The following is an 18,436-nucleotide window of genomic DNA, read 5'->3' on the forward strand; positions in this document are numbered from 1 at the left end:
TCAAAAAAGTTTTGTTTGAAAATATTGTACTGCACCGGAAAAAGGAAAACAAGTGGCAACTTGTAAAACATGCTCGAAAGGCTTAAAAACCTTAATTTTTATAACGTTAGATTTTATTTTATATCTGTTTTATTAATACTTAATAAGAATTAAGATAATTATTCATGACCATGAGTATATTTTTACCGTTATACCGTTCTTTTCGTCCAGTTGGGCTAGCTAATATGGATATTATAAAATAGTCGTAATGTACCTTCAATTAATATTTCGATACATTTTTCACAATATATCAGTGAAGCCGTTGTTAAATTAAAGATTGGCATCCCTAGTACAGACCCAACATTGAAGTTGGCGAAAAGGCGTCGTACAGACCAATTCAGCGAGGGTAGGCATACTAAAATGATTGGTAACGACCAAATTAAAATTTAGTAGGAGAAAATAACTTTTTTCTGTTATAGAATTAAAAATAAAGAAGCAATTCTGTTTAATGTTATTTTTTCCTTGACGTAAAATGCGAGAATAAGGGTACCACCTCAGCGTTTATTGGATATATTCCTTTATATGCGGTTAAAATTATAAAACGGTTTACACCGAACTTTCATCTCCTTACGTTAAATATTTAATTGTTAACATTTATCTTATATCTGCATAATTTCTTGCTCTAGTGTAACAAAAATTGCGTGACAAACAACAGTGATTATAAATTTTCTGCTGAGGCGTGCAGTTGAATAATTGGCGAATGCAGGGTGATCTGAATAATACAATATATGGGAAGGATTTGGACTTGTATAATACAGATCTTATAGCCTGGGTATATCCTCAACGAAAAACAAGCAAAATTGCAATAATTGAGACGGTGGCTTGCGCTTTCGAAAGTAATTTTGGGTTTGGAATGAATGGGCTTGGTGAAAAAACGTGGTTTTTTTCATAAAATTTTTTAAACAATTTGATGTATAATATATAGAAATAACAAAGTAAATTATGTTAAGTCTATAATGTTTCGTTTTATATTATGGAAATGTAGAATACCGAGAAACTCCTTGGATTGTGCAAGGCTGAGTGGATAAAATGGGATACGATTAATTCGTCGCGATAACGGATCTACGAGCAGCTTTGCTGTCGCCAACCAGGGAAAAAGGATTTCGCTTTGTCTCTGAAAAAGGATAATTGCGTATCTGGTATCCGAGGCAGAAAAAAAAACGCTGACGTTCGGAAGGATTTTCAGACCAAATCCGAATAATAGACGAGGTGTGCCTGTGACCAGCTCATCCGGTCTCGAAAACGTTCCGTCCTCCTTGCAGCAAAGCCACTCCGTCCAGATAACAAGCTAATAAATCGTCCATTTGAATAAGTCAGCTTGTAACTGTCTTGACGTCATTTCCAGTTGCCACTATTCGACATTCGACTTGCTTTGCCGATTCGAAAAAAACATGAAATGTCAGCTCGTATCCTGGATGTGTACGTCTCGAACACGTTCGATGCCATTGCTCAAGACCATCAATCAAAATCCTTGGATAAGATTAATCGTCAGACAATATTAATCAATTTATAATTTCTACACTAGATCATATTTTCTTTAACATTCTTAACTTTCAGGTCTGACCGGAGAGATTCAATATTCATTTTAAATCCCGTGAATTTTAACATGTTTTGTTAACAAAGAAAAAATCTACAGTAAACTGTTTGATTAACACCAATATTGCTGAATCAGAGAAAAAGAAAACAATTACAAATTCAACAGAAACATTTTTACACACAAACACGGACATCACAGACCTTTTTACCTTCAACACCATTTTAAATTTCAAATTCAAGGTGGTTTTTACACTTCAAATTAGCCCTTCTTTAAGCTTAATCTTTATTTTCTTTATTTTTGCTTCAAATTAACCCTTTCTTTAAAACAAAAACAAAAAAAACTAGGAAGTGGTATGTAATGTAAGAAAGGAAAGGAAAATTCCGGCATTTGAAAAAAAATTAATTACTTAAATTATTCGGAAGAATCGAGTGTATGCTATCTCCAGTATTGACTGCCCAACAATTGGAACAACGAATTGTTGTGACTTGCGGAGAAATACGCCCAGAATAATAGAAAAGGCCACAACTTCCTGAAACGAGCAGAGCTCAGTGCATCAAACGCAGGGAGCGTATTTGAGCATTTATTTTAAACATAAATTTTAATAAATGGTCAAATCTGCAACAATACAAACAACAGATGAGTCATTTTAAAAATAATATGGACTGGATGATGATTAAAACAAATCCTTTCTTGTAAAAAGAGTTCTTTTTTATTTAATTAATACATATAAACTAAGCGTAAAACCAACCTCATGATCCCTTTCCTATTCTGAGGCGATTCCTATCCTAAATTAACTTGCTAATGCAAATCGTTTCCGAAATAAACATCTTGTTGTTACAAAAAACATATTTCCCCAAGCGTGTTCAGTCGGGTATAACTCAGAAATGGTGGACCCTATCAAAAGTTTCCTTCCAGCAAAAGTAGCATAAAATAGCTCTAGAATCGAATGTACAATAAAAATATGGGATTCTCATTTAAAATAACGAAGTTAGGGTTATTTTAGATGAGAAAGTTATGTTAACACTGTTACCCCGCGATTCCTAACCAAAATTAACCAATTTTAATTTATATAATTTAATTTATATTTTAATTAACTAATTTTTAATAATGTTAATAGGATCTACGATTCCTAGCCAAAATTAATTTGGGGTTTGTATAGGACTATTTTTTGCTATGTTAATAGTTTGTGAATTAAATGGGATAAAAGTTGATACACCCTGTACAAAAGGTATAGTATTTTGCTTGTTGTAATGCCTATCCGTTTTCAAAATTATTTTTCAACGTTCAAATACAGTAAGATAAAAGCCTCGTAAATATTTATAGTTATATATAGTTAAAACTTTTTTTTTTAAATTAAATATTATATAAGAATCTGATCAATGATACCAAACGTCGTGTAAAATGCGGTTGGACTTTTATTTGTTGTGTTGTCATTATTCAGAATAAACCAAGGGATCTTGGCCTTACGCCAATAGGAATTTTATTACCTGGCGGTATATTGTCAGAAATGAAGAGTTCTAAACGTATTTATAACACTGTTAATATGGTGAACCATCAAGACTATACGGCTCCTCCTAGGCATTCCTAATGCTAAGTTACCGACGATACGTCCGATAAAAGAAATGTGAGAACTAAAATGGCTAGTTGGAATATTGAACAAACTCAGCTATGACAATGATTAGCCATTGTCCTTTACCAACAAAAGCCTACATTTTGGGTCTGTTCGAGTAAACTTAACATTGAACATGAATTTATCTTATGTTTATACATCTGAGTCGCTTTTAAAAGGTCTTAAAATGTACTTTGGTCAGGTAAAGGAGAAATTCAAGTTATGTATTACAATAAACAATTACTGACCATAAAGTCTTCATATTGTCTGCGGGGACACGCCTGATCATTATATAACAATTGAGTTTGATCTTGAATCCACTAGCACCAAAATTTTGATTAGGGTCATAAACTGGCTAAAGTGTTAGCTTCAGATAAAAAATCCCTTTTGAAGAGATCGTTTGAATCTGTTTTGTTCGCAACGAACTTCTCGTCACCTCGTAAAGAATATTGCAATGGTAACTGGCTTGTTCATTTACATGGTATATTGGCTCATTTGGGTTACGAACCTTCCCATTTTTTTCGTAATGTAATTGTGATGGCGAAGCACAAAAGGGACATTATAGAGCGTTGGGAGAATAATCTCTGTTCAATTAACATCGACTGATGCATTGGCTCCGTTTTCAACCCCTTCTTCAGGCGAATTTCCTCTCTTTATTTATGCGAAAATTATTCACTTCAAAATATTTCCATGGTCAAGCAGAGAATTATAGTGCAACTAAGGCTATCGGGTACCGCAGCAATTAGACTGTTTTATAATGGCATTACATACTCCATTGACTGCACCCAATTATGCACAATCTGCAATTTTAAGGTCAACGAAACTTTGGCACACATAATATGGGAGTGCTCAATATATTCGTCGTTAAGAAAAAAAATTTACAGAATTGTTTAAAGAATGCACCACAACTGCACAATAGTGACGAAAAATTAATATGGTTACTAAATGGAAGCTGGAATAAAGAAAAAATAAATGATTTATTTTATTTTATATTGGGTACATTGAAGTTGAGAGCCTTTGTATTAGATGAATGATGCAGTCTATTAAAAAAATTATGTATATTGTTAATTGTGTTGCACTGTACATATGGTATTCTAATGTAGTTAGTTTTGACATGGATAAAGTATTGTAATTATGTAAAAATATGTGAGAAAACAAAATGTGCATCCCTTGTATATGCATATATATAATGTTAAAATACAATAAAATATTCTAATTCTAATTCATATTGTCTGCGCGGGATTAAACTAAAGTTTAGTCGTTTGCGAGCATCATTTTGGATCGGTTATCCTCGCTGGGTTGGTCCACCAGACTTAGGTTTGAAAAAATCTATGTGTGTGCATACCAAATACTTAAAACAGTCCCCTATTTATGTAAGTGCATTAAACATAGACTATTTATTGAGGATTACATGTCGTAAACATGTTGCAAGGTGTATTTTAAAAAGGCGCAAAATGTGTTTTATTTTATATCGTGTGTTACAGAATACGAGTCCTTGTTATTTTGCTCATTCAATGATATATAATTTCTTAACAGGTTTTCAAATTTTTCAAATGACGACAGTATATAAATAGCTGTTTATTTATAGTCAAGACCTCGTTTCTAATTCTTAAGCAATGTTTTTATAATTATGCCTTATATTATATGCTCTAGCGCTGAGAACTATTACCTCAAGGTCTTTAGGACTTTTTGAACGAACCCTTTAAACAAAAAGCGGCATCGGTAAAGATTCGTGGCGTTTTTTCAAAAACACCGGGACCTGAGGGTCCATATAACTTTAGTTGAAATACCATCGTAAAAAATTTCTATGTTAATATCGATCTTATTTTAAAACCGAATTAAACTTGGAAAGGACTTCTATTTTCTGATTAAAAGGGAAAACATTTTGGCAATTAAGGCGTCATGGTATAAAGTCAGAAATAGTATTAATTTATGGTATTATGGTATAATTATGGTATTATGGTATAATTCTGTTCTTGGCCCCATTGGTTATAATTTTAATTTCAATTGCAAAGAAATTAATACTTTCATTGCGACCTCAAATTTTTGTCAAGAGTACTGACGACTAATCAAACCGAATCAATTTATTTATAAATTTCACTTTGTAAGTACATATATGCACTACACAAGTCCTTCTTTTCTTAGCTTTGCATTTCTTTTCTTATCGTTCTCTCATTTTTAAACCTTCTTTTAGTGTTTCTCCAGCCAAGTTGTGATGTTCTATGATATAACGGTAACCGGTAACCAACTCTCTCTTTTCTTTATCCTATTGCTAGCCTCTCTGTACCTCAGGGCCTCGTCAATTGTGAATAAAATGACACGAATAACAAACAGAAATTCAGAGACAAGATAAAACCATATTTATCATCTTCATATTATTTACATTAAAGGAAACCATCTCGCTCTCTGTTTAGAAAATTGATTTTCTAGTTGAGAGTTTCAAGTACAAAATTGGTGTAAAATTTTCGAACATTTCAACTAGGCAGAATGAATTTGGATTTGGTACGTAATCATTTGGCATGGTTCTTTTCCCTATAATGCACAGATTTGAAGCTGGCGTTGTGAATTTCGTATTAATAAGTCCTAGGGTTGAGCAAGCGATGGAAAAAAGCCAATTTCTTTAGTCATCGCCACCCACGACTCCGTAAAGCCCTGATTAAATTTAACCATTTTTTAACCAAATTTTAAAAAAACACGATTAAAAAGTTGGACGATGAATTTGCACTAAGATTATTACTAGGAACACGAAAGACCGATTAACTTTAAGAGTTATTCGAAATGTATAAATTAAATTATTTACCAATTTTGCAAGATGAATGAAAGACCAAACTTACCTGAAACAAAAACAAACAAAAAATTAAACTCCATATTAATAAATATATATAAAATTATATTTTTTATTTCAATTTAATAGTTTGTAGGGGAGATATGTGATAATAAGGGTTCATTTTCTGCAAATTAGATAGCAAACAAAGGTGCTCCTTAGTTACTGAAGTTGGGAAGTTGAGACTAACACGACCAAGAGAACCGAGTTTCGTCAAAAATTATTCTTTCTTCACGAGATATATTTTTAACACGCTATTGAAGTTTTTATTGGAGAAACCTGCATACAATAAGACCGTCATCGCATAATCGTTCCATCCCAAATAGAACGACCCGCATGCCAGTTAATGTAAGTACGTAGAAATAATCTATTGCCCTGATTTTTTCAAGAGCCCGTAAGCTTTGACCCAGTACAAAAGAGTCTTATAAGAAACTCCACCACTAAAGTTTAAACGATTACTTAACATTTGAAGGATCCTCAAATTCTGCAGGGAAATAAAGTTGTACCAATACTGCATTTTGAACGTTACAAATTGTCCGACTGGCTAATTTCTAGTAATTGGAACGATTCCGACAGATAAATTAAGAAAACAGAAACACACGATCGAATTAAGGTCGTACGACTTGCTCCAGCAAATCTGAACTATATAAATTCATTGGCTAGCGAGTTAAATTAAAATCTTTCCAAACCCTTTCAACTTTAGATTTGGACAAGTTCCCATTCATAATAAATAAATACAGGAATAAAAACAACGTTTTAATTTGATAAGAAACGGTAGATAATTTAATTCAGGCCCTTACCCGGATATATACAGGGTGAATTGCTACTCGTGCTACAAACTTCTCCAGTAGATTCTTCACCCTAAAATGAACAAAAAAGTTCATATTGTCCATGGTCCGATTCTCAACCATTTCAGAGTAATTTCGCTTTTTATCGATTTTGAAAGATATCACGTCCTGNTTTTTATTTATTTTTTTTGGGGGGGGGGTTACATAGTATACATTTTTATTGGAAACGGGGCTGTTTTATTGTACCATATGTAGTATTGACACATTTTTCGTTATGTGTTCTCTTTTGTGTATATTGAGAGTGAAATTAATGTGAATGCCTAGCGTGAGAGAGGTCTAATTTTCTATGTATCCAACGACCCTTAATTTTATTATTTATATATGTGTAAACAATGATGGGGGAATATCGAGTACCTATTCCAGTGAATGGTATGTAAATGGGAAAGAATATATTTAAGAATGATTGGGAGATTAAGTGTGCCAGGGGGTTAGATAACCTAGCGTTGACAGCACCTGGAACCAAACTTCTGTGGCACATGTGTATGTGTAGTACAGAGAATTGAATTTATAGAAAAAAAGTCTAAATAATAGTTTAAATAAAACGCCCATAATGACTGGATCTCTTATAGTAAAACTTGGTGTATTGAATGCCCAAAAAAGATTGCACGTAAAATTGTACAATTCGCGACCACTGTTACTAAAATTGTAACAATGATCACAAGTAATTATTAATTGTCAAGTGGGACAAAATAAAACAAAAGAAATTATTCCTACTCAATTTGTAATTAAACAAATAACCCTTAGAAAATTTTAAAACAAAATAAAATTGATAGCACAACAGTATCATGAATAACTCATCCGAGCATAAAATAAAATAAATGAATTTAATTTAAAATTATACTCAATTTTTTCTCACAGTCCTTGTATTTCTCGGGATTTCTTTCGTACCTGCCGGCGAAATCTCATTCCCTCGACACCCCCTCGACATGATAATGTGATACCTAATGGGCGCATGACACGGCTTATGTTATTAAAATAAAAGGCCGCGAAACGATGCCATTCTCAATTTTATTATTGTGACTTTCGATTTACGAACGAATAAAACAAAACAAAAACAAAGGACATTTATCAATTCATGACCAATGGTCCGTTTATTTGTTTTCAATACTAGACGAACACGTGTAACAAAAAATGTGATTAAATCAACAAACTCTATTAATTGCCAATAAACAACAAACTTTGACAGAAATTCGCAAGGTAAAAAAATTATAAAGTAAAAATTGCTGGTATAACTGCACACGGTTCCATTACAACAACCATTAATAAATAGCATCTAGTTGAATTAAGTTTGTGAAAACATAAATAATTAACAACACAATAAGTACAGATATTAGTTAATTTGGTTCATAAAGTTTGTTATGTTTTCCCCTACAAGAAAAACCAGGGAAGTGTTTGGCATTTCAAAATATAAACCAATTATATTTTTATCATCGTAATTTTGAATTTGGTGTAAATAAAAGTTTCCCAGTTTTAAAAGTACACTAATTTTGTTTCTGTATACTTTTGACTCATTCTCACCATTTCTATAAGTGAAAAGGTCCATAATAACGTCTTGTTCATCACGTTAGTAAAGTATCATTGCATATTTTGATAACATTTGTTGAGTACAGTGATGGGTAAAATATTCCAGGGGCGACGGTGGAAAATTGAACCCACGACCGCAAGGTCTATGAGCCAAGATTTCGACTTTAAGGATTTCTTATTAAGTTTATAAATAAATTTTACAGGTTTGATTTTTTTTTCATAATTTAACGTATAATGGAATATCTCAGCCGCAGTAGCGAGAGGATCGGGTGCGGATTCAAACCGCACGTTAGCGGTTCTGGGTTCGAATCCGGGTATATATATTTCATGGTTTTTTAATTTATCATAATGTGAAAAAAAAAATTGCGGTTGCTTGACCCCTCGTCGGAGGTAGACCAACTGGTACTTGAACTTTAAGTCCTGTATGACCGAAATTATGCAGATTTGTCTTGAGCTGTCTTTTAGGAATTTCTGCCACGTTAGACTAACAAGACGACGACCATGTTGGTGCGTCAAGGATTTTGGTCAAACATTTTTTGGTGATTCTACACTAAAATATTGGACACGTATCCGCCACGTCTTATAAATAGGCCTGGTTTAGCAAAAAATTTCAACTTTCAAAAGATTTTTGGCGAAACCAGGGCCTATTCACAATTAGTGGCGGATACGTGTCCGATATTTTAGAGTGTAGAATCACCACAAAAAAGTTTTGACCAAATCCGTGACACACTAACCTGGACTCCCCTTGTAAGTGTATTTCAAGATGAAATGAAAGCAAGGTGAAAATTTGCATTTACAGATGGGGTAAAATTTCAATTTTGACCAGCATAGAATAGTAAATATATTTTGAGCAGCTTTGTTAAAGCTGTCACTGGATCAAACAACCGCTTTGAACGATAATACCGCCAAACGATTCAGAAAATTATCAGTTGTGGCTCCTGGTTATTTGAAGCAAATGTCAGTTCTTCTGGAATAAACGGAAACGTGCACGAGTCGGTTTTTTTCGCTTTATCAGATGTTGGTCAGCGGCGACTTTGTGGTAATGCGGTTTTTTATGCGTCGCCTATGAGTGCCTCGTTTTGTCGCCAAGTTGAACGTCCTAGGTCCTAGTGGAAGAATTCTCCAGAGAAAGATGAAAAAGTGGGGAGGAGTCCACCAATTTAACGTGGGCATTAATTTATTGTCTCCGCACCCACAAGCCTATGCGATTGGTCATGACAAATTGTCTCAAATGAGAAGCCCTTGACTGATCAAAAGTCCAAGACACAAAAACGTCTTTTTATTTTTATTTTTTTTATCAATACGCGGATTGATCTGGTTTTGTAAATCAAACAAGAGACATATCTGTGTTTGTAAGAGACGAAGGATAATGTTTACTTTATGATAATTACTAAGACTTACACAACGATGTTTACAGATTTCCTACATTACCACGTACCACGGGGTCTCGATTAATTTATTCCTGCTGCCTCTGAGCATTGTAAACAGTTTACTACCTTCATATTCCAGTTCTGATACAATTATTCTTTGTCAGGAGATAAAATGCAAGTATAAAATTCATAGTCGGAGAAATATGAGCGATTATGATTTTTTTGAGCCTTCCTTTTATTCTTGTACTTCATCAATATGGCAAAAAACATGCCTTCCCCAAATTAGGCAGTTATGTTCGAAATAGGTTAAGTTAAATAAGCCCCAAACTGTTTGAATAGTTATAAACAAACAATGGGATTCCTTAGCAAAAGGAAAAAAAACACATGAAGTAAAATTTATTTTTATCTGTCCCATTTACTCTGGACTTGCCTCTTTTTACTATCTCATTCTTTACCGCAATTATTCTTTTAAGTTAAAATAAAATATTTTACGACATGTGGTATTGTGTTTGTGTATATTCAAAACAGCTAATGACAATAGCGATATTGTTCTATTTAAACTTATCCATGTTATTCCACCGTGTCGTTTAAACTATGCGATTCAGAAACATAACGACCGAAAGAAATTGTTAATCATATTTCCCCGGAATCCATTAATCATTGTGCCTAGATAGTCGAACCGACAGTTCATTAACTTTTACGATTCAACAAAGAACTCAATACCAAAATAACAAAAGTCATGGCGAAACAGTATTAAACAAAGTCGATAAAACAATGACACATAGTCGTCAATAGTTGATAAGCCGTCCTAGCTTCTTTTTCTAAAACAAACAACAGCCTATCTAGCGTCGCACACGAAATAAACGAAAATCTACGACACAATGCCAATGAACTCGTCTTTTCACAACAAACACGTCTAACTGTTCAATCAAATATTTACATTCCAGCCTTAAAAATCTCTATTTTTTCTTTTGTTTATAAATGTTCTAAACTTTCTAAAAAGTGGAATGGATATGATTAAAAAAGTAAACTAAAATACAGACCTTTCATTGAAAATAAAACAAATAGTTAACCGTAAATCGCCAGATCGACGTACTACCATTTTCTTTAGACGCATAAACTGAGTAAATAAAGAAATTTCTCAAACATGAATAAAACGTGAATAGGTCAATGTACCCCCAAAGGAAAATAACCACTCATTAAATAATTCCGCATCTACAGAATAATTAAAACGTTTAACATAAAAAATATTTCTAAAAACCTGAAATTTCACAATTTGTGAATACTTCTTCTAAATTTTGATATTGTAATAATTCTAAGCAGTATAAGACTTTAGCTCTGATTATACACCGTGATATAATAATTTCCTCGGGATTTAAATATTTTTACTCATTTTTCTTTGAAAAGGTTTTGGTTTTATAAAGTCACAAAAATCTCAAAAAAACGTTCTGCAACGTTCAAATGAGAGTGTATATTCCAATAAGTATTTAGGCCTGACAGACTGTATAATTTTTTAGTCTTCTTTTTCGATATCTCGAAAAGTTACTTCAAAAATTCGTAAATCTACTTGTCTATTAACTCGAAATTGTAAACTCGAATGATATAGTGAAATATAAAAAATGTACTAAGCTTCCTAATGAAAATTTGTCTTCGTGCGACGAAGATGTGCTATTTTACCTACTTGTATTAGTATTCCTTTCGTTAATAACAAGTGAATTAGAGTAAAATATGGTGATTTATAATACTTGGCTTATCCCATATTACCATCCTAGTAAATCGAAGGTGAATAAATGCAGAATTGTACTAAATTTGTGTTCAAAACTAGATAAATGTCGATACATAATGGGATAAGTAGCAGGAAATTCAATAAATAACTAACAAATTAAAAACCCTATTCACTAGGATTCCTATATTGAATCTGATGAGAAATTTAAAAAAGTACAAAAATTGAATTTGTACCAAACGTGTAAACACTAAAATCGCAATCCTGAAAATGTTTTTTCTTTTTTTTTTACTTCTCCAGTTATGCCCCAAATTATTAAGTCCTTTAATTAACTACAACAAATATTTTACTGTAGGTTCGTGGGTTTTTATTTAACAATATTATTTAATTTTTTTAAAGTTTATCTGCATTTTATATACTACATCCTTCAGAATGAATACATAAAAACATGACAAAAATATACAAATAAATGTGTGGTGATTAGTGACCGTTAATCGATAATTATTTAGAAATCGTGAGATGCGGTCTAGTGTGATGTAAGTTTCAGAAAAACATTTTCTTTATCGTGCCAACGTTTCGATCTTTATTGAGATCATCTTCAGGGCCTGGGATTTACAAACATTGTTTACATTTAACAAATACATTTAGGATGTGGAAAAGTGAATTTATACAATGCAAAATATATTTTTTATATTCAATCAAAGTATTTCTACTCACTCAAAGTGTTTGTCTTCTGTGTAATTGTGCCATTCTTGCGTGTCGTGTTGAGAGTGCCAGTGAGATTTTGCTGTTTTGTGTTTATATATGTTGGATTTTGAAGGGGTGGGGAAGGAAGTCGGTATAGAAGACATTTTTGTATAAGGCATCGGCTCTTTGAGGTGAAAAGAGCCGACGAAGGGAAAAATGTGTTTGTAAATCCCAGGCCCTGAAGATGATCTCAATAAAGATCGAAACGTTGACACGATAAAGAAAATGTTTTTCTGAAACCTACATCACACCAGACCGCATGTCACGATTTCTAAATAATTATACAAATAAACTAAATTAATTAACAATAGAATATATGAACACACGGATATCGTTTTAATTTTCTCTGTACAGATTTCTCAATTAATCAACTATGCATATTTTAAAGTGTTAATTTCTGTTGTTAATGTTGTTAAATATAAGACAAAATTTAGTTTTGTAAAGGTTTTTAAATAATGTTATAATATATAATTAACTATCTATAAAGAATAACTCCTCTTCCAAGTCAAGTATCTCTTATCTAAGGCAGGCTGTATTGGAGGTGTAAACATTTATATCTTTCAAATACATGTTTTTAGTCGTTCAAATTAACAAAAGTAATAATTTTAATTAATTAATTATTGTTTATGCAACTTATTACTCGACAATTATTTATTACTTAACTACACTTTGCATAGAAAATAAAATAAATCAATTTTTGCCTTTATTTTAGTGCTTGTACTCTATGTTTATAATTTAGTAATGACTCCATAAATAGCAATTAAACATTTATTATTATATTACTATTAGATATTGTAAACTGTACTTATTTTAATGATAATGTTATGAATTTTCTTTCGTACTTTTAAAAGTGGTTGTCTTGTTTTGCCTAAATTCTGTTTTTTGTTTTGCTCTGTGCCCGCTTTGTACGAAACATTTGTCTTCGCAGACAAGCAATCCATGGTTTTCCCTTTATTTACAATCTAAACTGAGCGAAATGGGTTGGATAGACATGGAAAGTTTTCCAATTATTTTTTAATTAATTGGGCCAATTGAGATATGTTGGTTTTGTGAACGGTCAAGTAGAAATTCTTAAGCATTTCTGAGTTTAATTTTTCCTAACATATTGTATCTGAAAAGGCGATATTAGTGATGTGAAGTTTTGGATTCGTTAAACTTTACGAGGGGGCGTTTTCTAGGTTTGTTTTGTTGAATGTGTGCGGGCTTTAGTTAGCGACTAATTTTGAAAGAACTACTATAAATACGATCGGGGAAGGTTAAGTTGCCACAAGATTATCTAAAATTAAGCTTGGTTGGGCTCCAAGTGACAAGGTTGTGACGTCCTCAACGACCTACAAGGTAAGCCCGAAGGGAGAAGGGCTTATTTCCATTTCCCACACGATGAGAAGGGCGAGAGGGTCGTCGGCTCGTATTGGGTTTTCCGTACCCTTTTCTTGAGTGCCGGCGGTCGAAAGGCTTACCGGCGAGCTCGAAGAGGCTGCACTCGTCCCATTGATAGGCTGCGAGAGGTTGCACGGGAGCTGGCATCACACACACACAGCGACTGCCGAGGATGGGCGGCCCTCGACGCGGTCTGCACTCCCACTCCTGGGCCAAGCTCCCACACTCCTCGCGTTGGTGAATCGGCCGCGATGCCCCACCAACGCGTTGTTTACAAGCCGAGTGAGACGCGGTGCTAGTCCGTTTCCGTCACGCTCCGTCGCTCCTTGGTGGAAAAGAATCCCCGGTCAAGGACTCTTATCCGGTACAAGGACGGAGGACCCTCTTCCCCCGTCATTCACCACTTGGACGCTATGAATAAACCATGGAAGATGAAAGACGCTCGACGGACCGTACAGACGAAACAGCTGCCATGGATTCTCATTTACACCTAAAGACTTCAACAGGAAGGAAAAAATTAAGCATCACTCAGATTTAATCTGACATCTCTGGTGTCTGCTTGTGCTTTGCCATTCGGCGAACTTTGCATTTTAAGTCTGCAGCGTTTGACATTAGCAATCGTTAATTACGTGTTACATTACGTTTGCACTTGATCTAGTGATATGGGTTGTGGAATATTTGACAATTAATTATTGTTTAATTCGCCAAGTTACATGTTTATAAATCCTAGACCCTGAAAATGATCTCAAAAAGGTCGAAACGTTGGCACGATAAAGAAAATGTTTTTCTAAATCTACGTCACACCAGACCGCATCTCATGATCTCCAAATAATCATTAATTAACGGTCACTAAACACGACACACTTATTACTTATTTCTTCTTTTTAATAAGAAAATTTGACTAATTTATTTTAGCAGATAGAAATTTTATTTCAACTTAGATACAGTATGTCCTTTATATAAATCTCAGGCGTCCTAATCAGCTATTACACTTTTTAATTAATTGCCCTGTTTGACTTTTTTCAGATCAAAATATTTATCGAAATACCTTTCCCATTTCGACTTATTATTGGACTTAAATTCGGCCAACTTGAAAAACATTTTTCTATTCTGTATATAAAGTTTCAAATTAAAATGTCTCCTCAAAAGTTAAATGTTATTTGATATATTATTATATTTTTCTTTTACTTTATACGTAATTATACATGTAATATAATTTAACCTTCGCGTTCATTCCAATGTAATTACGTGCTGTTTTTATCTTTTATGTTACCATTATTTGCCTTAAACCATCCTCTATAAGTCGAATTTCCCATAACGAAGTAATTGTATAACTTTTTCCCGTCAAAATTTCAAAGTAACCGGTTTCGTAACAAATTAACCCCTCTTTGAACACCATATGAAAATTAATTAAAATTAGAAAGTATAAAATAAATATAAAATATATTTATTAAAAAAATATGTATATATAATTAAAATATAAAATTATCTATAATTTTTTTTTTATTATTTTTTATTATATTTTGCTTTCTTTTCAAACTTTTTGCCATAACTTTGTCATTGTTTGGTCAATTTAAAATCCGATTTCACCATTGTTTTCAGCGTAAAAAAGGATGTATAGGGTCGTATTTAAAATTTTGAAATGAACTGAGCCTTAGGTATCCTGAATAATATTTCTCCAAAAAAAAGGTAAAAATTTTAAACTATACTAAAAAATATTAAAATTTTTTATAGCCTCAGTGGTTCAAGAGAAATTCAGCTAGGCCGTCTAAAAAGGACACCCTGTATAATAATATATAACGTATANTTTAGATTTGAGATTTTTTGTAAATTGGGCCCTTAAATAAAATATAAAAATAAAGCATCTTTTAATTTTAGAAATGTGAGAAATTGTGATTTTTAAGAGCCCAATTATTTTATTATTTTTATAGTTTTTATATTTAATTGTATAACATTTTTATTGTAATTAATTTTCATATGGTTTTCTAAAAGCAGAATTATTTTATATTTTATTTTCAAATTTTACTTTAATTGTTTATGTTTTAAACCATCTCTTGTAGATTATTTTCACATTATACAAATGTATATGCTTCTGTAAAATTTTGAACAGCCTTATCTGGCTCGAATCACTGTGGAAGTGATGTAGCCATACCTAATTATTTAAGGGGATTTTAAGTAGAAATCATACCACGATAAAGTTCAAAACAAAAGGATTATTTTGAAAAGGACCTTTGTAAATTTAAAACGGTTAAATCAAGTTAAAAAATGGTAATAATTTAATGCGAAAAATGGTTAATTTGAAATTAAAGATGGTTAATTTGACGAAAAAACTATATATAAAATACAATAATTTAATATTGTACCTATACTTTATGTCCAGAACCTTCTATATAATATATATGTACGACTACAACTCAATGCATACTCTATTTAAAATAAATAAATTATTTTTAAACAAAAAAAAGATAGGAGAACGATTTATACTGGGAAAAAGTGTTTAATGAAGTTTTGAGAGCCATTTTTTTCATTCTTCCTCAACAGACCTTTCCAACTATAAAAGAAACTACCGGGCCTTCAAACGTATTCAATTGAATTCAACCATATTCACGTCGTACACAATAGGGCCTGGAATTATCCAGCATTAGCGAGATATTCAGCACTTTGTGAGTTTGAATTGTGTGTTAGTCAATGTCCTTAAACGATATCATAATCTTCACAACCCTTGATCCTACAATTATTTAAAGGGATTACATAAAAAAATAAGAGCCTCATTCAATTTTCAAGCGAACAGTATCTCAACAGTAAAACTGATTATTTACAAGAAAAAGAAAAAGGCAAAAAGGACACTTTTTGGAATCAGTAGGATTTCTTTCCAAATAGTCAAGGAAAAGAATCCTTACAAATTTGGTGATTCCAATCCACATAATATTTTGGTAATGGTGATGTTTGTCGTACATGATTTCACTTCTTTTAAGAGATTCAAGATTATACTTAAAAAATGAGAACCAGGCTTAAGGAATTTTCCCCAGAGCACGCAGTATTATTTCGTAGGAAAAATCGTAGGCCAGTGATGCCGGCAATGTCAATTCAGCACTTTATAACAAGGCCAGAACATGGCCCAAATCGACTTTAGTCGACAAAGCAAAAATCGCATATTCTGTAAAACGAAAACTAGGTTTATCGCCGTAGAAGCAAATGTTTGAATGACAAAGTCCGACTCCCATTATCACTTATTCGCTCCAGGCTATGTCGCCACCAAGGATAAAGTTGAAGCAGTTGCACAAGTCTCAACTCAGCACGAGTTCCATTCACCACACGCAATTATTCACCGTGTTATGAACAAAGGGCCTTGATTCCATTGTTAGTGAATAAATCATAAGTGACTATTTTAATCAAATTTAACGATGCAAAATTAAAAATTGGAGACATAATTTTTGTCGAAATTTGAAAAAATGCTGAAAATCGAAACACCTGTTTTCATTTCTTCTTAAAACACTAATCCCTTAGAAAGCGAGGCTGCAGATTAGCTAGGGTAGCAATCAAAGGGGACAGTTGTACGGGGCTTAGGGGAAAGCTAGAAATCGAACTATCCTATTTATTTTTCTTTTTTCTTTTGACTTCAGTACACTTTGTATTAACAAGATTGCTATTAGCCTTAATATTATATAAAAAATCAGGGATAAGGCAAATTTGAAAGAAAGAAAAACCCTTCGTCAAGCTGTGGAAGAATATATCCCCTTCATCAGGAGTTTAAAACTATTACTAATGATTTAAACTTTTACTAGTATAAACATCTACTTACAATATTCGCAATTATGGCTTCAACCATAATAAATATAAGCATTTTGCTTCGAAGAGTAAAAGAGATCTTTCACCAGCCCTCCATTCTACAATACGACTCTTTCTTTCAAATGTGCCGTATCTATGAATTTTTATATCTATAATTAATTATCACACAAAAGAGTAGGTATTTTTACAATAAACCCACTGGAATTAACCGGAATTTAAAAAACATTGGCTTGATGAGTAAAAATCTGATTTTAAAAACACAACCGTAATGAAATTTTTATCAGGTTCGTTGGCCACAGAAAATACTACGAGGGCAACTTTCCTCGCCTTCCTTCCTTTTGCGGGAGTTCGAAAAATGTGGTTCTTGCATAGAGGTAGCCTCCTTCACCAGTACAAGTTTAAATTATTTTAAGAGGGGTATATTTTAATAAATATTACATTTTTAAATAGGATTTTCAATCAAAAAAGTAATAACTTGTCCACTCCCCATGATTAGGGATGGTAAAAAAAATTGTATTTCAATAGCGATTGAATAAATCGCTAGAAATATTTAGATTAGTCGAATCTTTTCAAGGTGTTTTTCAATAGCACTATTTTTATTATTTTCGTTAAAATCTATTAACATTTCCTCTCGAGGTCTATGGGGTGATCAACCTGTAATCTGGACGTTTCCGAGCCTCCCACCACAGATGATGCCGAAAGGCTGAAAACGCGTCTGGTAGACCAAATAATTTTGTAAATAACCTTGCTTCTACTTTATTTATGAGAAATTTCAAAAAATAAATATGATGAAAATTGTTTCAATGATAGAAATTTAACGAAAAATTCTTAATTCGTTTTAAGACTTCAGTCAATTTAGAGTTGGATTTCAAAGGACGTTTCATGATTTTTCATGATGAAGTTATTTTTTTCCAAAGCAATTATAAAATATTAGAAAGCTCATTCGTTCTTAATTTAAAACTTTGTATACATGCTGCAACATGTGTACTAAGTTGATACTAGATCTTAATGTGTATTATTTCATACGAATGAATAAATTAATGCTT

The 18,436-nt window shown here is 32.6% G+C and overlaps 1 protein-coding gene across 2 annotated transcripts in view; it reads right to left on the reverse strand.

Annotated features, from left to right (window-relative positions):
• The window catches only part of LOC106661321 (tyrosine-protein kinase Abl), a 140,824-nt gene that overhangs the window by 104,957 nt on the left and 17,431 nt on the right, over positions 1 to 18,436 (reverse strand). Inside the window, exon 1 of one of the 2 annotated variants that reach the window (XM_024225908.1) lies at positions 13,682 to 13,763. The exons of the other annotated variant lie outside the window; for it this stretch is intronic. Coding sequence (XP_024081676.1) covers positions 13,682 to 13,748 — 67 coding nt within the window. The 5' untranslated portion in view covers positions 13,749 to 13,763. Of the gene's footprint in view, positions 1 to 13,681; positions 13,764 to 18,436 lie in introns of those variants that run through there. 2 annotated transcript variants of the gene reach the window in all.

This window comes from Cimex lectularius, unplaced genomic scaffold (genome assembly GCF_000648675.2).
Source record: "Cimex lectularius strain Harlan isolate CLEC.00 unplaced genomic scaffold, Clec_2.1 scaffold23, whole genome shotgun sequence".
NCBI classification, from domain to species: Eukaryota; Metazoa; Arthropoda; class Insecta; order Hemiptera; family Cimicidae; genus Cimex; species Cimex lectularius.